Source organism: Lethenteron reissneri, chromosome 65 (genome assembly GCF_015708825.2).
Source record: "Lethenteron reissneri isolate LAM-NWPU_2019-01 chromosome 65, ASM1570882v1, whole genome shotgun sequence".
NCBI classification, from domain to species: Eukaryota; Metazoa; Chordata; class Hyperoartia; order Petromyzontiformes; family Petromyzontidae; genus Lethenteron; species Lethenteron reissneri.
This window is the reverse complement of record NC_083843.1, coordinates 5955669-5983515: the sequence shown is the minus strand read 5'-3', so window position 1 is coordinate 5983515 and position 27847 is coordinate 5955669. Positions and strand designations below refer to the sequence as shown.

Below are 27847 nucleotides of genomic sequence, written 5' to 3'. Positions count from 1 at the left end.
AAAAATGTGTGTTTTAATATTTATGTTTAATAATTAATTTAGGGCCCCTTCATAACATTCCCTACAGGCCCCGCACTTAGCTCCATCCGGCACCTACCTGCGCACACGGATACGTCGCATTGTGTGGACCACCGGCGCCGACGAGCAACGTGGCTCCCTATTGGCCGAAACGAGCGCACCTACGAATAAGCTCCCACGCCATTGGTGGAAGGGAGACGAGTGACGTCATAAGGGGGCGTGACGAGGGACGGGAGGAGAGAAGCGATTGGATGGAGAGAAAAAGAGCGGGAAAGAGAGAGGGAGGAGAGGATTGTGGGAGGATCCGGGGACTTTTCATGGTGGTGGAAGCAGATGATCTCAGGAGCAAAAGTAGCTACTAATGCTACGGGCGCCACACTTTCAAGGGCCCCCACGCTAAATGCTTTCAAGCTATCAATTCCGAATCAGTGATTCTGCACTTGCTCTTGGGGCTGTCCATAAATGACATCTATGCGATTTTGGACGATTTTTGACCCCCCCCCCGCCCCTTCGTCACACGACGTCACAAAAAGTCAGACTCCCCCCCCCCCCCCTCAAATATGACGTCACAAAGCTCTGCCCCACCCCCCCCCCCCCCAAATCATACTTCCATTTTGAAATTGAAACATGCTTTCAAATCGCTTTAAACTATTGTCATTGTAGTGCGTATTTAATGTGGCGCTGCACTCTGATGTTATAGGAGAAAACATTTATTAAAAAGTCTATTTAATTCAGTAGAACGTGTTGTTTATATTTATTCAAAGTTGTGCATTTTGATGTGACGTCACAGTTCTCAACCCCCCCCCCCCTTGTCACACATCGTCACAAATGTCTGACCCCCCCTCCCCCCTAGGTGCGTGATGTCATTTATGGACAGCCCCCTATTACTATAGTACTATACCACATTCGACTTTTACGAAGGACTGGGTGTTTAAGGTTAGCGATTTGTCGTATTATCTGGCTGTATAGCAAATGAAAATAGACAATTACTTTACTAGGCAAGTTAAAAATGAGTGTTTTAATATGTAAGTGTTTTTGACATTAATTTAGAGTCCCTTTATAAGATTGGCTACAGGCCCCACGCTAGCTTAATCCGGCACTGGGTGGAAGTTGACACAAACGCACGCTGCAGAAGATAATACAATCTGTTTAACATGTAGGCTTTCACGACCAAGATTATTCAAAATAAAGGTTTTTGGGTTAGATCGCGTTATTTATAAATGTGTCGTAACCCTCCACCACCCAACACGGCCAGTCAATAAAACAAGTTTCGATTTAAAGCTTTCGTGACTGCAGGGATTCATCTTCTTGGTTCTTTCGGTAAAGTCACGTAGAAGGGAAATAATAAAAGAATAAAAATAAAACATAATAAAATACAATTCTGTATTTGTGAGAATTGTATTTTGTTTTATTTTTATTATTTTATTATTTCCCTTCTACGTGACTTTACCGAAAGAACCAAGAAGATGAAAGTAAAAAAAATGTGTCACGTTTACAAAGGACAAATCGTTCACTACTTTAGCCCACCGGTGTGTTGAAGAGTGAATCAACATCATTACATTTACTGTTTGGTCGTGTCGGGTGGTGGAGGGTTACGCCACATTTATAAATAACGCGATCTAACCAAAACACCTTTATTATGAATAATACAATCTTCTCACACCTTTTCAACAACCAAGGTTTTAGATTCGTCAAATGATGGGACTTATTTATTTCAGCGGGCATACTGGAAACCACGGTCGGTCAAACAAACCGTGGTTGGCAATGGGATTTGTGTATTGTCGGGTTTGTGACTGCCCTAAGGCCCAACAGGGGACCGCCAGTGGCCTCACTGGGGGCCCTTAGCAATGACAAGACACAGGCTCCAGAAGGCAGGCCATACCCACAGCAGCCTTTAACCCTTTCAGGCTGGAGCGCACCTTGTGTCCAGATCCATCGAGGATGTGTGAGCTCCTCACACATCGTGATCCACTTCAATAGGTGGTTAGTGATAGTAGTGTCAGTCGTAGCAGGAGGAGGCTTTCGCGACCAATATTATGCGGCGGTGTAGAGAGACTGGCACCCAGCATCAGAGGCTACTCTGCCAATACTGGTGAATAGATGGGTGGTTGAGTAGGTGGGTGGTTGAGTAGGTGGGTGGGTGAGTAGGCGGGTGAGTGGGCGATTGAGTGTTTGGGTGAGTGGGTGATTACAACCAGCAGCCTCTCCGTGACTGTGTTTTGTCTCTCTCTCAAATTTTGCAATCTTTGGAAGAACATAATCAACCTGGTAGGGTTTTGACTGTTATGTTAGCCGACTCTCTGTGTTGTATTGCATTACATTTCTAAGTTTACTAGGTTTGTTTTCTCTTTCATTTGTACCTGATGATGATTGCTTGTGTTGCAATCGAAACGTCGTATGCTATTATTTAATTTATTTTCTTTCTACGTGACTTTACCGAAAGAACCAAAGAGCAATTCCTGCAATCACGAAAGCTCCAAATCAAGTTTGAAACGTATAAGTCTGAAAAAAAATGTTTTACTCTTTCTGGCAATAAAACAGGTGTTAAAATGTTAAAACACCAACATAGATACCAAAGATAATGCGGATATATTATCAGAGCATGTTTAGTTTTCATGTTCACCACAAGTACCGTGGGTGATTAATGCAGTCACTTGATTCCTTGAAATAGGTAAAGTAATCTAGTTCGTGTGTGAACATTTTAACACCTGTTTTATTGCCAGAAAGATGAAAATACGTTTTCATACTAAATTTAGAAACGTTACATAGAGCTAGCTACTAAAGATTTTTAAAATATAGAAACAGGTGATGAAGGGATAATGAGAGGGTGGTGTAGCTAGAGTAGACACGTGGTGAAGGGATAATTAGTGAGAGGATGGCGTAGCTAGATAACACAGGTGGTTATGAATTAAGGACCGAGAGGGAGATATAATAAAAGGGAAGCGTCGCGGGCAGGAGGCACACTTAGCCGGGACGAAGACCAAGAGTTGTATAGCGCCGCTGAAGCTGTTACCCGTTACGAGTTGTGAAAACCCCATGTAACTCTCGATTTAAAGCTTTCGTGACTGCAGGGATTCATCTTCTTGGTTCTTTCGGTAACGTCACGTAGAAGGGAAATAATAAAATAAAAACATAATAAAATACAATTCTCACGACGTTTTGGCCACAACGCAAGCAGCCGACCTGCTGCTTGCGTTATGTTTTATTATTTATTATTTCCCTTCTACGTGACTTTACCGAAATAACCAAGAAGACCCATGTAACTCGTCGGAGCTCCTTTATACTGTGATACTGGTGTAGGGGCGTGTATGGGCTACGCGTAGCGACACATACGGACTGTGTACATTCACCTGTAGAGGATGACACAGTCCAGCAGGGGCGGTCACATATCCCTAGCCCCGGAGCAGGAGGGGCCTGTGGGGTGTCCTGGGATCCCCCGGGGCCCCTCCCTCAGGACCCCACCCCTGAGTTGGGAGGTGTGTATATAAGCGGGACCTCTCTACAGGCTCGGGGCCAGTTGAAGACAGAATCAGGAAGACTGGACAGATAGGACCCTGGGACCCCCAGCCCCACTGCCCTTGTCAGGGCCGGGACTCTGTGTGGCTCGGTGGTGAGACCCTGGGAACCCCCGGCCCGATGTCCTTGTAAGGGCCGGGTCTGAGTGGGCCAGTGGTTGGAACCCGCACCCCTGGCTAGATCGGGTTCGATTAGCCTCCCCTAGGCATCCATAGCCGGATGACCTAGAGTAGCAGTCCCGTATAGGGCATGTTAGCCCCAAGGCAGTACCTTCCTAGGCAAGAGTTATAGTAGGGCCGTTGCCCTGAGGGTGCCGGGTTGTACTGCCGAACATTGTGTTGAATAAAGTGTTGCCTCCAAGACTCGTATCCGACGTCTCACGAATCCACAACACTACACTGGCGAAATGTATCCCATGATACGTACACGTCGATTGCATGCTAGTATCTCGATTATAAAACATAGCACACGGACTCATCACATCAATCATATTTTTTAAAAGTTTGTTTTGGGTTATAGACACAGGCAGACAGACCACATGCACGGGGCAGACGTCTGGCAAACTTTGGGAGAGTTCAACGAGACATCTTGACAGAAAAAACAATATATTTCAAACATTTTTGTTTGCCGAGGATTTACTGCTGAGCCGATGATTCATATCCTCAATTCAACCACCACTTCCGGATTTAAAAATAAATCTTTCCTCTGTCACACTCTCTCTCTGTCTGTATATCTGTCTTACTTTCTGTCTCTCTGTATCTCTCTCTCTCTCTCTGTCACTCTTTCCCTGTGTGTCTCCATCTCTCGCTCTATCTCTCCCAATGTGCCTCTCTTTATTTGTATCTCTGTCTTGTATTTCTCGCTCTGTCTCTCCCTGTGCGTCTTCCTGTCTCTCTCATCCTGCGCCGGGTGGTGGTGGCGGCCCTTAACCACAAAGCTTTGGCAACAGATCTCGATCCATGGTTGAAGAAGGCTGCCCTGCTGTGGTTCCCGTGAAGGCCTCGATATTGCATTAAGATTTACACAGCCCCAGAGAAGAAAACAACTATTACTTAAAAAGGGACTTTCCAAGGACTTTCCAGGGACTTTCACGACTATCATGTTTTTGTACTGTTTGTTGTTGTAACGTTCTTACCTCAGTTTAACATGTAGGCTTTCGCGACCAATATTAATCATAATAAAAGTTTTTGGGTTAGATCGCGTAATTTATAAATGTGTCGTAACCAACCCTCCACCACCCGACACGGCCAAACAGTAAAAATGTGTCACGTTTACAAAAGACAAATAATTCACTACTTTAGCCCACCGGTGTGTTGAAGAGTGAATCAACAATTTACCTCGTGCCCCTTCTGAACGTTACAAAGAGCTGTATAGCTCATCGGATTCCTTTTGCAGTATAAATACAGATTCTGCTTCTGCGTTCCCCTTTGGCCCAGCTCCACCCCCGAGGTCACCAGGAAAGTCACCAGATAGTCACATGATTATACGGTAAATTACATTTTTTTAAGCAAACCAAAAAATAAACCCGATTTAAAATGCAACCAAATCACAAAAGCGGTTAAAAATAAGAAACCTCTTCTCGTGCTAACGAGCTTGAGCCCACAGTGCACTGCAGCGTTATCGCGGCTTCGAGTGGTTGGTGGGTCAAAGAAACCGAGTGTGTATCAGCGGCCTCTAGTGGTCGGTGGGTGATAGACACCGGGGGTGTATCAGCGGCCTCTAGTGGTTGGTAAGTGCACTGTAGATAAGCTGGCGTCGGGAGAGGGAGAAAATGGAGCAAGGGAGAGTGTGGGGCAGAGGTCGCAACCGGGTACCCGATACCCGTACCCTACCCAATACCCGGCTACCCGTACCCGGCCAGGTACGGGTACCCGTTTGCGACCCTGGTGCGGCCGGGTACGGGTACGGGTAGTCCGTGAGTCACTGGTGAGTACCCGTTTGTCACTCATTTCGGGTAGGGTACGGGTACCCGGCCGGGTACGGGTACGGGTACCCATTTGCGACCCTGGTGCGGCCGGGTACGGGTACGGGTAAGGAATCAAAACCCTTTTGCGACCTCTGGTGTGGGGAGAATGAGGAGTGTGGGGAGAGTGTCAGGAGAGTGTAGAGAGTGTAGAGAGTGCAAAGGGAGTCACATGGCCCCTGTCTCTCTCTCTAGATGGGAGCCGTGCGTGGAGCTGGGAAGCCGTCTCCGTCCAGGGCGCGGATCTTCTTATCCCGCACGTGGAGGTGGCGGGCCAGGAGGCCAGAGGTGAGGGCCGACAGAGGCTGCGGGAGAAATTCCACATTCCGATGGCGGGGCAGAATCAGGTCACATGGCACTTAAGCCTTCCAGAAAACCAGCTCTTCTCAAATAGGGTGGGTGGGTGAGTGGGTGGGTGAGTGGGTGGGTGAGTGGGTGGGCGAGTCGGTGGGCGAGTCGGTGGGCGAGTCGGTGGGCGAGTCGGTGTGTGAGTCGGTGGGTGAGTGGCTGGATGGGTGGGTAGTGAGTAAGCGGGTGAGTGAGTGGGTGGGTGAGTCTTCTTCTTTTGTATGGATGAATAGCAGCAAATTAAATACGTACTTTTAGAATGTTGTTATCCACTCAATTATTATTCTTTGGGTCTTTCGGCAAAGTCACGTAGATAGGTTCTAAGAAAATAACAGAAAACTTCAATTTGTTTTCCCTATCCTGATGACGATTGCTTGTGTTGCGATCGAAACGTCGTAGTTTTTTGTTATTTTCTTTGAACCTATCTACGTAACTTTACCGAAAGATCCAAACAATATTAATTCCTGCTGTCATGAAAGCTTTAAGTCAAGATCTACTCATACTCTTAGGTTTTTTCGGTAAAGCCATGTAGGGGAAAATAAATAATAAAATAAAAGAAATAACAATAGAAATAAAATAAATCACGACGTTTCGGAGGCAACACAAGTCTCCGTCATCAGGTGGGAGAGTCACAGATAAAATGTACTTTATCATGCGATGTATATGATTTATTAATTAATTATTTTTGCCTATGTGACTTTACCGAAAAATACCTAAGAGTATGAATCCTTGCAGTCACGAAAGCTTCAAATCTAGAATTAAGATCCACTCAATTGTCTGTTCAGACACGGAGTGGATCTCGTCCATTCCCACTTTAAACGAGTGAAGACAGTAGCAGCAGCAGCGGCAAAATGTTTACAATGTGGTCGATGATTTGGAATTGGTGGCCACACTCGCAGGACGCCGAATCTTTGATGCGCCATTTGTACATCAGGTAGCCGCATCAGCCATGCCCGGTCCTAATTCAGTTGATGGTCGACCATTGGCGGCGTGGAAGGTTGAAACCGGGAGGTTCGATGGTAGGATAAAGAGATGCTTAGTTTTGACGTCGGCCGCAGTCCAGACTTTCTTCCATCTCTCGCCTTCATTGATATTTGTGGCGTGGCGTGAGGCTGCTGTGATCCAGAAGTGGTGGTATGATTTAGGCAAACAGGCGGCACTGGGTTTATGCCCCGATGTATCGGAAGGTGCGGGTTGACGACTATTTTTTGGTACTCCCCGACGGCCGCCGTTTTACGACGGATTTGCGGCGGAACGATGTGGGTGAGCACTGGGAGCCACCGGGTCAGTGTCAACTTCAGTTTACCTTTGATGGCACGAATTGCAATGTTCAGCTGTGTGTCCATAACTCGAGTGTGAGCGCTGCGTACCATAACAGGTGAGCAATACTCTCCCGTCGAATACACGAGGTCGAGCGTTTCAGTCCGTAGTGTTCGAGCATCACAGCCCCAACTAGTTCCCGCCAGTTTATGGATGATGTTCACGCGGGTTTGTATCTTGTTGCCTGAGAGTGAGACTGTCTTATGAGCAGTACTCCAATGTATTTTGGGAGTGGGTCGTGGGTTATGGTTTTACCACAAAACTCGACATTCAGGGTTCTTTTTACTTCCGCGTTGTTGAGATGGAATGCTGAGGACACAGTCTTGGTTGGATTTGACTTAAGTCGCCAGGAATGAAAAATAATCTTCCAATTTCTTTTAGGTCGGTGTTCAAGATGTCTTGAGCTGTGCTGAGTGTCGCTGCGAGGCTGACCAGCGCTAGATCGTCTGCGTAGATTAACTTGCTGATTAATGTGACCCGCATGTTGCTGATGTACAGATTAAACAGGGCTGGTGCTAATACTGACCCCTGCGGTAGGCCATTTTGTAGAGTTCGTGGGTGGCTGACCTGGTTACCGAGATGGACGCGAAATTGTCAGCTGCTTCGCATACTGGCGATGAGGTAAACCGTTTTTTTCACACTTTATGGTGTTGGGTAGTTTAAAGAGGAGTCCTTGGCGCCAGACCATGTCGTATGCAGATGACAAGTCTATAAAAGTAGCCGCTGTTTTCTGTTTATGCTCAAAGCTGGCTTCGATGTGTGATGTAAAGGCGAGGACCTGGTCACAACAGCTTCGTTGTGGCCGAAAACCTGCCTGATCAGGTGGTATGGTGGCTTCCAAGAGAGGAGAGCTACCATTACTCGATCCAGTAGCTTGTAGACTGTACATTGTACAAAGAAGAGAGATTGGTCTGTAGCTGTGTGGGTTATCAGCAGGGTTTTCTGGCTTGCGGAGAGCAATGTTTTCAACTTTCTCCAAAGTGTTGGTAGCTTGCTGGTGGCGATGATATTTGAAAAAAAGTTTCTCCAGCCAGATTCCTCCTTTGCTGTCAATGTGTTTTTGGAATTCCAGGTAAATCCCATCTATTCCTGCGGCTTTACCTGCCTTTGTTACCGCCAGTGCGGCATCTATTTCTTCTGGAAGAACAGCTGCAGACATAGGTGATTTTTTGTCACAGGTGGAGAATGTATCTTTTGTGGCTTGTTTTGCTGTGCATTTTTGTTTTCAACTTTTTCTTGTTTCTGTATTGCAAAGAAGCTGCACCGCTATCCCATCAGCAGTTGCCTTAGCAGTCCGGTATTCTGAGGGTGCCGCTCCACTGAGCTTCTGGAGTTACCCGTCTGATGGCTGTTGAAGTCGCCTATGTAGATCAGGGGATGTTGCACCGCTGGCAATGGTGATAGGTGCCAGGTTGTTGCTGGCGGCTTGTAGACATTGTACACGATGAGACCGGCGATTATTATCCCAATTGTGAAGTCTTTGTCCATCTGAATAACTTCCGCTGCATCTTTGATGCGATGCGCGACAGAAGTAGCCAGATCGTGATTAGCGTGGTCCTTAGAAGCAGCGAGGATGTACCCTGGAATGTTCAACAGTAGAGAGCTGCTTTCCTCCACGCGTGTCTCTTGGATAGTAAGGATGGCGATGTTTTCTTGCTGAAAAATATTCGCGAGGACACTCATCTTCGCTCGGGATAGGCCCTCAACATTTACCTGGCATGGACGAACTGCTGTAACCCAGAGGTTGACTGGCGACATACGGCTTCCGTGGCGATGTTGTTCATTACGAATTTCGTTGTAGGCTTTGTTCACATAACAGGGTGGGCCACGAGAAGGCTGACATGACCCACCCCGCTGGGTCAGTGAGCCGTTGAGTGAGTGGGTGGATAAATGAGTGGGTGAATGCGTGGGTGAGTGAGTAAATAAGTGGGTGGGCGAGTGAGTGGGTAGTAAGTTAGTGGGTGAGTGAGTGAATGAATCATTAGGTGAGTGAGTGGGTGAATGGATGGGTGGGAAAGTGGGTGAATGAGTGGGTGGGTGAGTGGGTGGGGTGAGTGGGTGGGTGAGTGGGTGGGTGGGTAAGTGGGTGGGTGAGTGGGTGGGGTGAGTGGGTGGATGAGTGGGTGGGTGAGTGGGTGGGTGAGTGGGTGGGTGGGCGAGTGAGTGGGTAGTGAGTAAGTTAGTAGGTGAGTGAGTGGGTGAATGAGTGGGTAGGTGAGTGAGTGGGTGGGTGAATGGATGGGTGGGAGAGTGGGTGAGTGGTTGAGTGAGTGAGTGCGGTTACCAGGGCGACGAGCACCGCAATGAGGAGTCCCAGCACGAGGGAGCGGTGAGATTCAACCAGCACGATGAGAGCATCCATACAGCCCTGAGAGACGGAGAGAGTCACTCACCCACTCACTCACCCACTCACTCACCACTCAATCACTCACCCAATCACCCATCCACCTACTCACTCACCCACTCACTCACCACTCAATCACTCACCCACTCACTCACCCAATCACCCATCCACCTACTCACTCACCCACTCACTCACCACTCAATCACTCATCCACTCACTCACCCAATCACCCATCCACCTACTCACTCACCCACTCACTCACCACTCAATCACTCATCCACTCACTCACCCAATCACCCATCCACCTACTTACTCACTCACTGACCCATTCATCCACCCATCTACTCACTCACCTACCCACTCACCCACTACACCCACCCACTCACTCACCCACTCACTCACCATTCAATCACTCATCCACTCACTCACCCAATCACCCATCCACCTACTCACTCACACACCCACCCATTCATCCACCTATTCATCCACCCACCTACTCACCCACTACACCCACCCACCCACCCACTTGCTCACCCACTAAATCACTCACCCACTAACTCACTCATCCACTAACTCACCCACTCACTCACCCACCCACTCACCTACTTACCCACTCACCCAGTCACCCAGTCACTCACCTCACCCAGTCACACACTTCCCCACTCACTCACCCACTCACTCACCAACTCACTCAACAACAACAACCGCCATTCACCACTAAGTGGCGGTGACATCACCACGACGCTTGTGCCAGTCTATGTGCACCTTGAGGCCACGTGAAGTGTCGAACGCCCCGCTGGCAGGAGGTCACGTGGCAGACCCAGATGCCACAGGTCGACTGACTGAGACGACTGGCTGATGTACCACCTGTGCTCCCTATTGTGCCAACTTGCTGTGTTTTAGCCACCTGGCACTCCGCTCATTGTTGTGAGCATCGCTCCTCCGCCCTCCGTTGTTGTTGGAGGGCGACTGCCTCCAACTGCAACAGCGCCTCCAACTCCTCTTCTGAGTGAGGAGCAATTAACAGGCATATATAACATGGTTGAGCAATAGGGAGCCATCCCTTGACCGCACCCGCGCATCGATCATCCTCCCATTGTATCTGTACCAGATGGAAATTCCTCCGGTACAGCTATTGAAAGCTTCACAAACTACGTGGTCGAAATAGATGTTAAATAATGTGGGAGCCAGAGGACATCTCTGTCGCACCCCAAGGTGTACAGGGAATGGCTCCGACTCCCGGCCACGTAGTTTTATCCGGGCCTGCTCGCCATCATGAAGGTCCTTAATGATCGTGAGCAGAGGATCAGGGACTCCGAAAGCACGAAGAACAATCCAGAGCCCAGGCCTACTGATGGTATAATAGGCTTTGACCAGGTCAATAAAGCAGAGGTGTAGGTCTTGTTGGAATTCCCTACACCTCTGCTGTAGCAGACGGACAGAAAATATTGCATCTGTGCAGGACCGCCCTTTCCTAAAACCGCATTGGGGCTCCGCAAGCCTCTCTTCAGCGTGCCTATCAACGCGATGTTGAATAATCCTTGCCATGACCTTTCCCGGCACACTGATGAGTGAGATGCACCTGTAGTTGTTACAGTGTGTGCGGTCCCCCTTCTTAAAGAGGGGGACCACCAGGGCATCCTTCCAATCCTGCGGAACCCCTCCAGTGGTCCAGACTGTTGTTATGATGTCATGTAGGGCAGTCTGTGCACAAATACCACCCTTCGTCAGCATTTCGCTTGGGAGATCATCTCTGCTTGGTGCCTTTCCTGGTCTCAGGTTCTGGATCGCCTTCAGTACTTCTTCAACAGATGGCACCTCAGCCAACCACTCACAGGGGGTGACTACTTCTTCCAATATTTGAGACACCGCAGCCTCGGCAGGGTCATCCCCACTTTGTCCCATGTTTTTCAGGCTCACAGAAATGCTCATGGTAATTGGTATAGCACTGCAGGTTACTTTTTTGATGGAATTAAAGAGGCATTTGTGATCACAGGCCAATGAGGCAGACCATCTCCTCAGCAACCCGCGACCACCACCCATCCTTGCAGCGCCTCACAGCTCGCCGAACCTCCCAGCGAAGGCTGCGGTAAGCCTCCTCATTCTCCGACGTGGGATGCTGTAGCCGATGAGTGGGCCTGTCACTTTTTCCCAGCCAGCTTGAACACCTCCTCTATCAGCCAGGGTCTCTGGAGACGTCTGGACCGTGTACCCAAAGCAGCCATTGCAGCTGCATGAGCCACAGTCCTAAACCTCGCCCATGGGACGATGCCAAACCCAGCCGCAAGCGATGATGAAATTCTCGCTTGAAACTTTCATCAGCTAGCTGAGACCAGGCCACTAAGGGTTTGAATGGGGTCCTGGGTGTACACCCACCACCGGAGTGAAAGAATGGCAGGCGCATCTTACAGATGACAAGTCGATGGTGAGTTGGCAGATCAGCATCACGGTAGGTCCTGGTGTCAAGGACATGGGCCCGCATCCGCTGTTCTGTCACTATGTAGTCCAGCAGATGTTCTTGCTTGGACCCGGCATGCATCCATGATGTGGTGTGGATGCGCCGATACCGGAACAGCGTGTTGGTAATTACAAGCCCATGGGCTGCACAAAAACCTAGCTGCCTCCTGCCATTGTTATTGAGCTGATCTGGCCCATGCCTTCCAATCACTCCAGACCAGGTGCCAGCATCATGACCAACTCGGGCATTGAAGTCACCCAACAAGATGACTTGTGACAGGAGGTCAGAGAAGGCATCTGACTCATCAGCCTTGCCTGCATCCCTCCACAGATTTTCTTCTTCAGTGGGGGAATAAGTAACCATTACCACCATTCCTCGCCTCTGGTTGATAAGAAGGCGAGCCCAAAGTAGCCTGGGCTTACAGCTTCCCACACCTCACCGCCACGCTCCCACGCCCCCTTCATTATTTTGTTCAGAATAAGAGCCACTCCCTGTTGTTTGGTAGTCTCCTGCCCCGAGAAGAAGACTGTCCACCCCTCATGGTGGCAGGAGCCAGAGCTGGTCCACCGGACCTCCTGAATACCACAGAGATCCAGGCGGTACCGGTCCAGCTCCCGACAGAGGATTGGCAGCCTCTCCTCCGCACTGAACGTTCGAACATTCCACGTGGCCACACGTAGTGGTTTTTTGTTGTTTCTGGAGGAGCCCCGAGGGTAAGGATTCAGTCTTCTGGCTCTGCCAAATGGGGTTTGGCCAGGAAACGTCATAGACGCCTGTCCCCCTGGAGCCTCCGGCACAAGCTTATTTATAAAAAATTTCCGTCGTGGTTTAGTGGTAATTAATTGAAGGTGGAGGGGTTAGCAGCCTCTCGCACCTGTCCAGAGCCCCCATTTGGCCGCTGTGGTGGTTAAAAACGCCATGAGGGGAAAGGCCAATTTAAATGGCCCTCTCCCCACGGCACTGCCAACCACAGCATTGCCGCCCGGCACCAACTTACTTACCCACAAACTCACCCACCCACACACTCACTCAGTCACTCACCTCATCCACTCATCCAGTCCCTAACTCCCCCACTCACTCACTCACGCACTCACTCACCCACCCACCCACCCACCCACTCACCCACCCACCTACTCACCAACTCACTCACCCACTCACCCACTAATCCACTAACTCACCCACTCACTCACTCACCCACTAACTCACTAATCCACTAACTCACCCACTCACTCACCCACCCACACACTCACTCAGTCACTCACCTCACCCACTCATCCAGTCACTAACTCACTCACCCTCTCACCCACTTAAGTGGGTGTGTGAATTCTCCACGCTACTACTAACAGCACTTGCCCCCGACAGCCCTGATAGAGGCTACATGGGAGATATTTATCTTTGTCATATTTGTGGGCACCTGTGGGTAGACGGAGCAGGATGGGGCAGCTTCACCATCAGAGCAGCAGGCTTGGGGTGGACCGCCCAAGAAGTCGCTTGCATTGTTCATACCACAACAGGAGAGCTGGGAGAGAGACAGAGAGGGTGGGTGGTTGGGTGAGTGGTTGGGTTAGTGATTGGGTGAGTGAGTGGGTTAGTGAGTGAGTAGGTGAGTGAGTGGGTTGGTGAGCGAGTGGGTGAGTTAATGCGTGGGTTAGTGGGTGTGTGGGTGGGTGAGTGAGTGGGTGGGGTAGTGGGTGGGTTAGTGATTGGGTGAGTGAGTAGGTGAGTGAGTGGGTTGGTGAGCGAGTGGGTGATTTATGGGTGGGTTAGTGGGTGTGTGGGTGGGTGAGTGAGTGAGTGGGTGGGTGAGTGAGTAGGTTAGTGGGCGGGTGAGTGAGTGGGTGGATGGGTAGTTGGGTGGGTCGGTAGGTGGGTGGGTTGGTTGGTCGGTGGATGGGTGGGTTAGTGAGTGGGTGGATGGGTGGGTGAGTGGGTGAGTGAGTGGGTGGTGGGTGAGTGAGTGGGTGGTGGGTGGGTGAGTTCGTGGGTGAGTGAGTGGGTGGGTGAGTTCATGGGTGAGTTCATGGGTGAGTGAGTGGGTGGTGGGTGAGTGAGTGGGTGGTGGGTGAGTTCGTGTGTGAGTGAGTGGGTGGGTGAGTTCGTGGGTGAGTGAGTGGGTGAGTGAGTGGGTGGTGGGTGAGTGAGTGGGTGAGTGAGTGGGTGAGTGAGTGGGTGAGTGAATGTGTTAGTGGTTGGGTGAGTGAGTGGGTGAGTGGATTAGTGAGTGGGTGAGTGAGTGGGTTAGTGAGTGGTTTAGTGTTTGGGTGAGTGGGTGGGTGAGTGAGTGGGTGGGTGAGTGAGTGGGTGCGTGGGTGGTGAGTGAGTGGGTCGGTCGGTTGGTCGGTCGGTGAGAGGGTGAATGAGTGGGTGGGTGCAAGAGTGAGTGGGTGGATGAGTCGGTGATTGGTTGAGTGAGTGAGTGGTGGGTGAGTGAGTGGGTTAGTGAATGCTGAGTGGCTCACGATGCTCATGGCTGAGTTCCACTCCTCAGTGACTTTGGAGTCCACTCCATATTCGGTCTGCAGAACGTGTACTCCCTCCGCTCTAGCCACCTGCTCCACCTGCAGAGAGACACGGGGAAAGAGAGACATGGGGAGAGAGAGACATGGGGAGAGAGACACGAGGAGAGAGACAGGAAAAGCGAGAGACACGGAGAGACATGGGGAGAGAGACACGGGGAAAGAGAGACACGGGGAGAGAGAGAGAGAGACACGGGGAGAGGGAGACACATGGGCAAGACACACGGGGAGAGAGACACAGAGAGAAAGAGACATGGGGAGAGAGAGACACAGGGAGAGAGAATGTTCAGTTGATTTGGGGGTGTCGCGGTGGCTAGGAGATGTTTTCTCTCTCTCACTGGGTATACAGGAGGTCATGGTTTAAATTCCAGACCCTGACAATGTATAATCGTACTCTGAGTTTCTATCCCTGTGGTGGTCACTGCGTAGATTTTTCTCCGGGTCCTCTGGTGTTTTCCTGTCGACATTTCGGATTGACGCCACCACGTGTTTAAGAGTAGACGGGTGCTGCTATGAATTTCCACGTGATGATGATATCTGCCACTTGGTGGAGCTGCTATCATTTGTGATGGCCAGGTCGCTTCTAACAAAAGAGTCATGACATAGCTTAGTGGGGGCCTTACTACCTGGTAAAATAAAATTAAAGTTAGTCTACAGTTTCGTTTTCAAGACTTTTCTAAACTCATCGATCGTAAACAATGTGTTTCCCTGGACTAGCCGGCGAGCGCAAGTAAATTACATCACACACGCATGCAGAGCGCCACGTTGAATTTGTTTCAAATGTTTGTACGACTGCCTTTCCGTAGAAACATTTATACTGCAATACACTACACTATGCACTACACTATTATCCACTACACTACTATACACTACACTACTATACACTACACTATACACTACACTATAAACTACACTACTATACACTACACGATACACTACACTACTATACACTACGCTACTATACACTACACTACTATACACTACACTGTACACTACGCTACTATACACTACGCTATTATACACTACACTACTATACACTACACTACTATACACTATACACTACACTACTATACACTACACTATTTTACACTATACTACACTACTATACACTACACTACTATACACTACACTAATACAAATGGTTTAGTTTTTGTTATTGGTTTACGCGTGAGTGTCGGAGACGTGGACCCGTCTCTTGACCTTCAGTGGCGGTGGTGGGAGCCAACTCACCTTGTCTGAGATCTGGAGAGCGAGCATTCCTCCCATGCTGTACGCGATGAGCCCGGTCATAGGGACGAGCACACAGTACTAGAGAGAGACGCAGAGAGACACGGGGCGTGAGAGAGTGACACACAGGGGAGAGGGAGAGAGACAGAGGGAGAAAGACAGAGGGAGAGAGAGATGGTGAGACACAGGGAGTGAGCGAGAGAAACAGGGAGACACACTGGGAAAGAGAGACACGGGGAGAGACACGGGGAGTGAAAGAGACACGGGGAAAGACACGGGGAGTGAGAAAGAAACACACGGGGAGAGGCACGGGGAGTGAGAGACAAGGAGAGAGAGAAATGAGGGGAGAGAGACACGAGGAGAGACACGGGGAGTGAGAGACACGGGGAGAGACACGGGGTGTGAGAAAGAGAGACACAGCGAGAGACACGGGGAGTGAGAAAGAGAGACACAGGGAGAGACACGGGGAGTGAAAAAGAGAAACACAGGGAAAGACACGGGGAGTGAGAAAGAGAGACACGGGGAGAGACACGGGGAGTGAGAGACAAGGAGAGAGAGACATGGGGAGAGAGAGACACGAGGAGAGACATGGGGAGAGAGAGACACACGGAGAGAGGGGAGGAGTCAATGTGGCGGTGATCGTTCACCGTTGACCATCCACCGTGTCACTCTCTCTCACTTGCTCTCACTCTCTCACTCGCCACCGATGTGATGGGCTTCCTTAAGACCTCCCAGATAATTTATCGGCATCCACACACTTTTGGGTTCAGCTAGCAGGAATGCTACCACCTGAAATCTTTCGTGCAAAATGTGAAGAGGAGGAATCCTTCAATTCAGAAATGATTCCCCTCAGCTCAGAGGTCGCAAACGGGTTTTGATTCCTTACCCGTACCCGGCCGCACCAGGGTCGCAAACGGCTACCCGTACCCGGCCGGGTGGGTAGCCGGGTATCGGGTAGGGTATGAGTATCGGGTACCTGGTTGCGACCGCTGCCTCAGCTAAAGCTACTGTTCACTCTCATGACTTCAGGTATTAAGGTAACCAGCCTGAACTGCAACGGTGCTCGTAGCGACAAAAGGTGGGGCCAGATCTGTCGCTTTCTTAAAGAACAGAAGGCAGACGTGACTCTCCTCCAGGAAACCCACCTTGATACCACTCTGAAGGCCCCACGCCAGAACCTTCTAAGTGGCCAGGCCTTCTTCAGCCATGCTGAGGACAGCCTCGATGGAGTGGCGATTGTGTTTGATGCGCGCTTTATTTGTCGTGCGTGCCACGGGTAGCGTTTGTGACGTGCAGCGCACCTGACGCCGTGCTAAACGCTTTTGCTGCTGGCAGCAAATGAAGTTGATTTAAAACTCTCACAATCTCTCTCCCGCTTCTCCGTCCCGCTCACCACGGCCAGCAGCCACTTGCCCTCCCGGTAGACGCCGAGCAGCCCCAGTGCGCCCAGCAGCAGAGCCGCAGCACCTACGGCCACGCAGGCGGTGGGCAGCGCCGTGGTCGAGACAGCGGAAAGCGAGGGGAAGAGCGAGCGAGCCAGCATGGCGTGGCCCTTCCACAGGCCCAGAGCCAGCAAGGAGCCACCCACCGCCTTTGTGGAAGAAAAGAGGGGTTAGTGGGTGGGTGGGTGAGTGAGTGGCTGAGTGAGTGGCTGAGTGGCTGAGTGAGTGGCTGAGTGAGTGGCTGAGTGAGTGGGTGAGCGAGTGAGTGGCTGAGTGAGTGGCTGAATGAGTGGCTGAGTGAGTGGCTGGGTGAGTGGGTGAGTGATTGAGTGAGCGAGTGGGTGAACGAGTGGGTGAACGAGTGGGTGAGTGAGTGGATGAGCGATTGGGTGAGTTATCGGGTGAGTGAGATTGGGTGAATGAGTGAGTGGCTGAGTGGGTAAGTAGTTGAGTGAGTGGGTGAGCGAGTGAGTGGTTGAGGGAGCGGGTGAGTGAGTGAATGAGTGGGTAAGCGAGTGGGTAAGTTATTGATTGAGTGGGTGAGTATGTGAGTGGACGAGTGGCTGAGTTAGTGAGTGGTGGAGTGAGTGGGTAAGTGAGTAGGCGAGTGGCTGAGTGAGTGGCTGAGTGAGTGGCTGAGTGAGTGTGTGAGTGGGTAAGTGGGTGAGCGAGTGGGTAAGCAAGTGAATGAGCGAGTCACCATGATGATCAGGCTGCAGAGCGTGGTGATGAGCTTGAGGAGCCTGGCCACGGTGAGCCCCACAGTGAAGTCACGAACCAGCCCCAGGATCTTGCCCAGCAAAGAACCCACCTGTAGCACCATGAACGTCATCATTATCAACACCACCATCATTATCATCAACACCATCATCGACATCATGATCATCGCCACCACCATCACCTACAGCACCATTAGAATCATCATCAACATATTATAGGCTATCCCTCGCAATCGAGGATGATTGTCTTCCATAGAAAAGTTGTATTATCTGTGGGTCCGAAGATGAATGAAGAGACTGATCTGGGATTGACAAATTCTGCTGCAGCTCGGGCACATGTGTCCGGAAATAGTGGTGGTTGGAACTGGGTTAGTAAGTGGGGCTGCAGCGTTGCCGTTTCCACCATTCCCGTTTTCTTCTTCATGTTTCCACCATTTAGTTTTAAAATGGTTGGATCCTTGAAATAGACTCCATCTCTATGGGAGGATATCCCGGACAATAATCTCCTATGAGTTGGTGTCGATGGTGCACTTCTTCTTGTTGGCCTTGAGCACATCCTTGAAGAGCTTTCACTGCCCTCCTCTTGAACGGACACCCTGACTAACCTGGGAGTAGAATACTTGCTTTGGGGGTCTGGAGTTGGGCATACGGACATTGTGGCCGGCTCAGCCAAGCTGATGTAGAATGACCATGGCCTCAATGCTCGTGGTGTTTGTTTGCGAGAGGACGCTGACGTTAGTGTGTTTTCCCACCTGATTTTTAAGGATCTTCCGCAGGCAGCGTTTATGGTACTTCTCTAGCGCTTTGACATGGCTCCTATAATGTTATCCACGTCTCAGTTCCGTACTGTAGGGTAGAGATTACGACTGCTTGATAAACCATTACCTTGGTTTTGGACCTTATGTCAGGTTCCTCAAATACCCTTTTTCTTGGCCGACCGAAAGCTGCACTTGCACATTTCAGGAGATTTTGGATGTCTTTGTCGATATTAGCATTCTTCCGAGGTATGGAAAATATAAATATTTTCCGGAGTCTCACCATGGATTTAGATTGTTGGAGCTGAGGACTGCTGATTGATAACCGGTTAATGGAGGACCTTAGTCTTTAAAATAATAAGCGTCAGTCACATTTTCTCATATGCCTCAGGAAAAGTTTTGACGATTGCCTGAAGATCCGCTTCTGAATGGGCACACATTACAGCATTTTCAACATACTGGGGCTCAACAACTGCTGACGAGATGGTCTTAGTTTTAGATCGAAGTTGGTTGATGTTGAACAGCTTACCATCCATTAGGTACTTTAGCTCCATTCCTGTTCAAAGCTGGCCAGTACTTAGCTGTAGGATCGCGGCAAGGAATATTGAAAAGAATGTTGGGGCGATGACACAGCCTCGTTTGACTCCAGTCTTAACTTCAAAGTGGTCCGAGATGGATCCATTACTAAGAATCACTGCTTGCATACCATCATGCAGCAGGCAAAGAATGGTGACAAATTTCGGTGGACATGCATACTTTTGAAGGATCCTCCACAGTGCTTCTCGGTTGACAGAATCACAGGCATTCGTGAGGTCAAAGAAGGCCATGTAGAGAGGTCTGTGTTGTTCCTGACATTTTTCCTGCAGTTGACGGGCAGTAAAGATCGTGTCAGTTGTGCCTCTCGATAGCCTGAACCCACACTGGGGATTCTCAGAGGAGTTTATCAGGAAGTGGTAGAAGACGGTTCAGGAGGGTTAGTGCGATGATCTTTCCTCCAGTGGACAGCAAAGCGTCCCACCTGTAATTTCCACAATTGTATTTATCTCCTTTCTAATAAATTCTCACAATCATGGCATCCCTGAGATAGCTTTCAGATTTCCTCGTGTTTCCAAATCTTCAAGATTAGCTGTTGGGAGCCATGGTGTGGAATCCTCTCCCCCTTGTTTGAAGATTTCAGCAGGGATTCCATCGGCTGCAGATGCCGTATTGTTTTTCATCTGCTTGATGGCTTTCCTCACTTCATCAAGGGTTGGGGGGTTTCCAAGCTAATTTTTTATTGGGTGCTGTGGGATGGAGCGGAACCACTGTCATCGACGAACGAGTCACGATTGAGAAGATCTTCGTAATGCTCCTTCCAACGAGTGTTGACAGCTTCCCTCTCCTTGATCAGATCTCCTCCATTTTTAGGCCTTCGGGGAACTGGTCCCCGAGTGCTCGGACCATAGCCGGTTCTGGTGGCACTGAAAAAGCCGTGCATATTATGGATGTCGGCAAGATGCTGGATCTCTGTCACCTTATCTTCCCACCATCTTTTTAGCTTGTTGGCAATTCGACATCTCTTGGTTGGATTTAGTATAATTTTGCCACGTACTTTTGGATCTCCTGATCATTCTCATAAAACCAGTCTTGATGTTTTTTGGTAGGAACTCCCAAAGTTTCTTTACAGGTGTTCATGATGGTGTTCTTAAGGACACCCCAAGCACTGTCCACACTCGCCCACTGTAGTTGATTGAAGTTTGACAGTTCTGCATTGAGGCATTTGCGGAAGAGGTCTTGCTTAATCGAGTCCTTGAGACCTTCGAAGTTGACCTTCCATCGGCATCTCTTCCGCTGCAGCCGTCGCTTGGTCGCCAATTTATGAACATTATTGAGCAAATGAGTGGATGATCAGTCCAGCAATCATCAGCTTCTATCACAGCCTGGGCGATGCATACATCTCTACGATCCCGGGCACGAACAATGACGTAATCGACCAAGTTCCAGTGCTTAGATTGTGGATGTTGCCATGATCATTTGTACAGTAAAACCTCAGAACTCGAACAAATCGGTGTTCGAACGATATTCACGAACATTTTTTGCCCCAGAAACCGAACGAAATTAGGAGGTCGAACGGGCAATCGCGACTTGAAAGAGCCTGTACGGCTGAGACGCGTATGGCCAGCGTGCATGACGCTTGCCCAGACAAAGGTTTTACTGTGTGAGAGGCTCAGTTAATGCGTAGCTCTCACCCAGTGCAGACCCGCAAAACATTGTTCCTTAACTTTTTCGTTCAATGTTAATTTATTTCATTTATTCCATATATTTATTCATTTATTCCATTTATTTATTGTTTCTTGTTTTTTTGTATGATTTTATGCATGTAATTACTGTAAACTTCGTGTAAAAATGCTTTATGAGAGATTTCTTGTGTCTGGAACCAATTAATGTAATTTACATTCATTCTTATGGGGAAAATTAATTCGGTGTTCGAACAAATCGGTGTTCGAATGGCCTTCTGGAACGAATTAAGTTCGATCTCCAATGTACCACTGTATTTTTTTTTCTAGCGAAACAGGGTGTTTGCGATGATAAGTCCATGTTCCATGCATTTGGTCAAAAGGAGGATGCCATTGGAATTGACTTTTCCCACTCCTTCCTTGCCAATGGTTCAATTCGACTCTGGCATTAAAATCATGAGAAAAATAAATTTGTCTCTCACAGGAACGGCAGAAAGGACCTGGTCAAGATTGACGTAAAATTCTTCTTTCGTTTCAACATTAGAGTCAAGAGTTGGGGCATATGCACAGCAGCTTCCACACAAGATTTTGACCGAATGGGACCATGAATCTAATGGCACGGAGACCAAGACGATTGGAGGTATAATTCTGCTGCAGCCTTCGTCTGCCTTCACAGCCGTTGAGATCTTAACATCTGTCGTTGAGAGCTTGTTAACCCATGGCTGGGGGCAGGTAGGCTCATTATGTTCTTATTCTATGGTTCTTTCGGTAATGCACGTAGATAGAAAAATAACGAAATAATAAAAATAAAGTTAATAAAAAATAATAAAATTCACGTTTCGATCGCAACACAAGCGTTCGTCATCACTGCTTGTGTTGCAATCGATACGTCGTGATATTTTATTATTTTTTATTCACATTATTTTAATTTTTATTATTTTATTGTTATTATTTATCTATCTATGTGACTACCGAAAAAAACCCCTGCAGTCATGAAAGTTTTAAGTCAAAACTCATTATAATGGTTACCTAATATGATAATTGGTTTTTTACCCTTCTATCTGGCAACAAAACTGACACCTTTTTACAAGGAGTCATGTTTGCATAGACCACAATACCTGCAGTCATAATGCAAACAAAAAACATAACTCTGATAATGTATGCACTGTCCTTGAAGTTGATTGGTCCACACCCGAGACAGCTTTCCTTAGAGCCTAGTCTCACATGGGTTGGACCAGATGACTAGGCTCTAAGGAAAGCTGTCTCGGGTGTGGACCAATCAACTTCAAGGACAGTGCATACATTATCAGAGTTATGTTTTTTGTTTGCATTATGACTGCAGGTATTGTGGTCTATGCAGATAAGAGGGTAAAACAACAATTATCATATTTTTACTGGCAAATGAGGTTTCCATAGGTTACCTAATAATCGCCATGTCACAGCATCATCAAAGGGTACATGTGGCTTTTCAAGAGGAAACGCATTGCCATCTGTAGTCCTGACCAAACACTGGTGGTTCTGTTGCTGTTTGGTCCACGACTGCTTATTAATTCTAGATTTGAAGCTTTCGTGACTGCAAGGATTCATATTCTTAGGTTTTTTCGGTAAAGTCACGTAGGTAAAAAATTTAAATTAATAAAAGTAAAATAAAATAAAAATCACGACGTTTCGGAGGCAACACAAGCTTCCGTCTTCAGGTGGAACCGTCACAGCCCGACAGCTGTATCAAGTAGATGAGAGATCACAAGAGATACCACTCCGTATATATAATGGATGAGGGGGGGGCAGGAACGGCACACTTTTTATTATTATGGTAAGGTGCGGCTTGAGACTATGAATAGACTGCATAACAAATGACTGAGCTTATTAGTCAGAGCTGCCCCGGTTAATTTGCAGATAACCTTCAGAGAAGGCATTTCCACTATCCGCCACCTGCGGACACACTGGGTAGTAGTGCAGTTCTGCCTCCACCTCTAGCACCACCACATAGGTCGCAACCGGGTACCCGATACCCGTACCCTACCCGATACCCGGCTACCCGTACCCGGCCGGGTATGGGTAGGGGTACCCGTTTGCGACCCTGGTGCGGCCGGGTACGGGTAGGCCGTGAGTCACTGGTGAGTAACCGTTTGTCACTCATTTCGGGTAGGGTACGGGTAGGGAACGGCCGGGTACGGGTACCCATTTGCGACCCTGGTGCGGCCGGGTACGGGTAAGGAATCAAAACCCGTTTGCGACCTCTGCACCAGCATCATCAACATTACCACCTGTAGCACCACCATTAACATCATCAACATCATCATCAGCACCATCAAGATCATCAGCAGCTTCATCGTCAACATCATCATCACCACCATCAACAACATCATCAGCTCTCACCTGCATGATGGCTCCGCAGGCCGAAGCAATTTTTGCCATCCAGCTGATGGCTCCCATTTTAACAAATCTACACACACACAGACAAACAGAGAAAGAGAAATCAGATCTACACAGATATACAGAGATAGATACAGAGACAGATACAGAGGTACAGATAAATCAGATCTACACATTGAGAGATACAGAGAGTACACACAGAGATACAGCGAGAGATAACATAACACAACAACCGCCATTCGCCACTAAGTGGCGGTGACGTCACCACGACGCTTGTGCCAGGCCATGTGCACCTTGAGGCCACGTGAAGTGGCGAACGCCCGCTGGCAGGAGGTGACGGGGCAGACCCAGCAGGTGCCACGGGTCGACTGAGATGACTGGCTGATGCACCACGTGAGAAATATACACATACACACAGATACAGATGAAACACAGATGAGATACAGAGAAACACACGATACAGAGAGAGATGCATACAGATACACACAGAGAGATACGGAAACATCAAATCTACTCTCCCACAGCCAGACACTAAAACTAAACTATACATTTCTTATGGGGAAATTCGCTTTGATATACGAGTATGCTTTGAATTACAAACACGTTTTCGGAACGAATTATGCTCGCAATCCAAGGTTTTACTGTATTTCTTTCTGGCCTGTTGGTTGGCCAAAACAGAATTTACAATCGGGGATGTTAACACAAATAAATGTTTTACGTTTAAAACTTCTTTTAAAGTTGAATTAGAATTTAATAAAAATGTCTCCCGATTCCTGGAGCGAAAACCCACGGAGACAGAAACCATTATCAACCACAGGGATGATTGTATTCCATTGTTTCACAATTTTACAAATAAAACTTAACCCTATTCCTATTCTTAGGTTTTTTCGGTAAAGTCACGTAGGTTAAAAAAAAACGTCGTGATTTTTGTTTTATTTTACTTTGATTAATTTGAATTTTTTACCTACGTGACTTTACCGAAAAAACCTAAAAATATGAATCCTTGCAGTCACGAAAGCTTCAAATCTATAATTAACCCTATTCCGTTGATTTAAATTGTAAGGTGTCAATCATTGTACATGAATAGTTGCAGTGATTTTATAATGCTGTGTCTTTTTTTATGTTTTAAAGTATCAGTCCGTCCAAAACTGTTGGTATCAACCCCCCCGGTGAGGGGCTACACATTACCAACAGCACAATAGCTACAGTGAGCAATGTGGATGAAAGCAGAGGCAGAGCCAGGATTTTCAGGTAGGGGGGGAAACCCCTCCAGCAATGAAATAAATAATATTTCTTACAAACTATTAAAAAACACTCTTTAATTAAATGTACTGTACTAGTAATGGAAGAACTCCACAACTGCAGGAAGTGCCCCGAAGCTTGCCGAGGTAGTTAATATCTCGCAGGGTCGGGATCGAACCCATGCTCTCCTGCGTACCAGGCGAGGTAGTTAATATCTCGCAGGGTCTGGATCGAACCCACGCCCTCCTGCATACCAGGCGAGGCAGTTAACATCTCGCAGGGTCTGAGTCGAACCCACGACCTCCTGCATACCAGGTGAGGTAGTTAACATCTCCCAGGGTCGAGATCGAACTCATAATTATATTCATGACGAGTGTCTGCTGCTGTGTTCAGTACAGCGGTTTGAGATCATTTATGAAAAGCTGGTATTACTATTATCTGCAGCATGCAGTGCGTGAGGGGCCTCCACATCAATTGAAACACCATGGGGGAAGTTTAACAGCAGCACGATCATGATTATGGCGGGGTGGGGGGTGTTCACTCTTTATGTAGAGAAATCCCTTGACAACCGCGGAGGTTAGGTTCCAGAAAACTCCCGTGGTTGACAAAACCGTGGTTCGCAAGACCTAAAGGCTCATGAAAATAGCAGGTTAGGTTCCTGACAAAGCCCCCGTGGTTGGTAAAACCATGCTTATAAAGACCTCAAGGCCGTTGGGAATAAGTAATATTTCAAAATACTTTTTTAAAAACACGCTTTAATGAAATGTACGAGTAATGGTAGAACTCCACGACTCCAGGAAGTGGCCCCGAGGCTTGCCACAACGTAAGGAACCGTAGTGATTTACAGCCAACATCAGTTGAGCGTGGACAATTAGACCCAAGCCCAAACATAACATATACAAAAGATGGTTTAAAATGTGTTATTAATTTTTAATGATAGAATATAGTATTGTCATCAGTATACCAAGTTTGCAGTCGATACCACATTGAGAAGTGGGTTTTGTTGCACAACATTAATGGCTGACGTCTCTTAAATGTCTCTTTCATTTCACTACTAGCAGGAAGTATTCAGCGTTGCCCGGGAGAAAAATGAATGTAAAAACTTTAAAATAAAACCAAACGTGCGGTGGAAATAGAAACTTACGCTCACTTGCCAAGATTCGATTCTTTAAATCGAGCAAAGGAATCGATGATTGTAGATTTCTTTTGAATCGGCCTATTTCCGTTTAATCGATACCACTAACGCTCACTAGATATCGATTCTCGCCAGTCCTGTATGCGGGTTGACGCTACATACTTCATGGTGATTCCCCCCCCCAAATCCAAAAGTCTATTTTTAAACGTTTAACATAGTGTAAAGTTTGTAGCATAGCATATTCTACCCATTATTTATTTTTATCCAAAATATATGCATTATTGCGCCGCCCCCAAAAAATACAAGTCTATATTTATGTTTGCATGATGTAGAGTCTGGAAAGTACCCACATGGCAAATTTCAAGTTTGTTGCAGACACACATATTCACAAATTCCCCTTTTATATATATAGACTAGCGGTAAGTACCCATCGTTGCCCGGGTGAAAGACAGACACACACATTGACTTACACACAGACATCGACCCACACACATAGAAACACATCGACTTACACACATATGGACTCACACAGACATCGACTTTAGACACACACACACAAGGAGTTACACACACACATCGAATCACACACACACATAGCCTTACACACACATATGGACTCACACACACATACAAAGACTCACAGACACATTGACCTACACACACGCATATGGACTTCCAAAGACAGACTTATCGACTAAGACACACACACACAGGGACTTACACACACATACACACATTGCCATACACACATGGACTGACACACATAGACTCCCACACAAACATACATGGACTCACACACGCACATAGAGCCACACACACATAGACTGACACACACACATGGACGTATGCACACACACACACACATGTACGTACAGACACACACACATGGACTCACACGCACACATGGACCAAAACACACAGAAAGAAATGGACTTACACTGACTCACATGGAGCGACGCACACACAGCAACTAACACACACGCACACCGACTGACACAAACAGACATATCGACTGCCACACACAAACACATCAACTCTGACACAGACTCACACACATTGACTAACACACACACATGGACTTACGCACACACACATCGACGGTATGCACTATCACTACAGCAGTGCCTAGTGACTGTGGTGTAACCTGCCATCACAAAGGCAGTGCATACTGACAGTGGTGGTACCTGCTATTAATACAGCAGTGCATACTGAGGTGGTACCTGCTATCAGTACAGCAGTGCATACAGACTTTGGTGGTAGCTGCGATGATAAGAGCACTGCATATTGTGGTGGTACCTGCTATGATGACAGCAGTGCATTTGGACTGTGGTGGTAGCTGGTATGATTACAGCAGTGCATACAGTGGTGGTATCTGCTTTAGCTACTGCAGTGCATACGGACTTTGGTACCTGCTTTCACTACAACAGTGCATACTGACTGTGGTGGTAGCTGCTATGATTACAGCAGGGCAAGCGACAGTGTTGGTACCTGCTATGATGACTGCAGTGCATAATGACTGTGGTGGTACCTGCTAGCACTACAGTAGTACATGCTGATTGTATAGCAGTATATATGGAATCTATAGCACAAAGTAAGTAGAGAGAGTGCCGTGGTGAGGCCTAGTCCCGTGCAGAACCCCCGGGCTCATCTAGATTTCCCAGCCCACCGAGGTGTCACCTTGCCGGCTGGGGGCTGGGCCGGTCCCCCCGGCCACGCGATAATAATGGGATGTAAGCGCTACAATAATGATATGTAGGGGCTCTATAGTAGTTTCAGGACACATTGGGGTATCATTGGGGTGGGGTGGGGAGAAGAGGACATTGCACAGAGTGAAGAATGTACGTGTTTAGTGTGTTTTTGCTGCATGTGTAAGGCGAATTAAAATTTGTGGCGATCGTGTGTGCGTTGCTAGGTGCAACCCATGTTAGCAGTGCAAAGTGTAATGAGATAAATGCTTATAAGACTAATTTGTGGGACTTACCTTGGGCGATGGTGCGTGTGGATTGCCTGGGGGTAACGTAGTGGACGCTTTGCACTAGTGCAGCAGGCTGCGTTGTGAGCCAGCGCGTGGCAAAGGAAATAAATCAATAAGACAAACTAACTAATTAATTGAATAAAAATCTCCAAAAATGCAAATTTTACTAATTTAAAGGTGACGGACATGAAAAAGGAATAGCCTATTCCCACAACGGGGCTTAGGGCGTGCTGGCTGGCAAATTCGTTTAGACATAAACCCCACCGTTCGAGAGCCA

At 48.0% G+C, this 27847-nt stretch overlaps 1 protein-coding gene across 1 annotated transcript; it reads right to left on the bottom strand.

Annotated features, from left to right (window-relative positions):
• Positions 1 to 4015: 4015 nt before the first annotated feature.
• On the bottom strand, positions 4016 to 27614 carry LOC133359509 (tetraspanin-1-like). Its single transcript, XM_061577926.1, has 10 exons — positions 27577 to 27614; positions 23512 to 23599; positions 23222 to 23288; positions 17853 to 17963; positions 17104 to 17301; positions 15714 to 15791; positions 14427 to 14525; positions 13382 to 13486; positions 9450 to 9533; positions 4016 to 5802 (listed from the first exon to the last, which is right to left on the bottom strand). The coding sequence occupies exons 3-10, from the start codon at positions 23276 to 23278 to the stop codon at positions 5689 to 5691; spliced, it is 846 nt and encodes a 281-aa protein (XP_061433910.1). The 5' UTR covers positions 23279 to 23288; positions 23512 to 23599; positions 27577 to 27614; the 3' UTR covers positions 4016 to 5688.
• Between the last annotated feature and the right edge of the window lie 233 nt (positions 27615 to 27847).

What these genes read in the sequence shown, in the direction of transcription:
- LOC133359509 (XM_061577926.1), bottom strand. Translation starts at nt 23,278, where the DNA reads ATGGGAGCCATCAGCTGGATGGCAAAAATTGCTTCGGCCTGCGGAGCC. An exon ending in GCAAGTGGCTGCTGGCCGTG is followed by an intron (nt 15,792 to 17,103) that starts GTGAGCGGGACG and finishes GTCTCTCTCTAG; the next exon opens with TACTGTGTGCTCGTCCCTAT. An exon ending in TTGCGGTGCTCGTCGCCCTG is followed by an intron (nt 5,803 to 9,449) that starts GTAACCGCACTC and finishes TTTCTCCCGCAG; the next exon opens with CCTCTGTCGGCCCTCACCTC.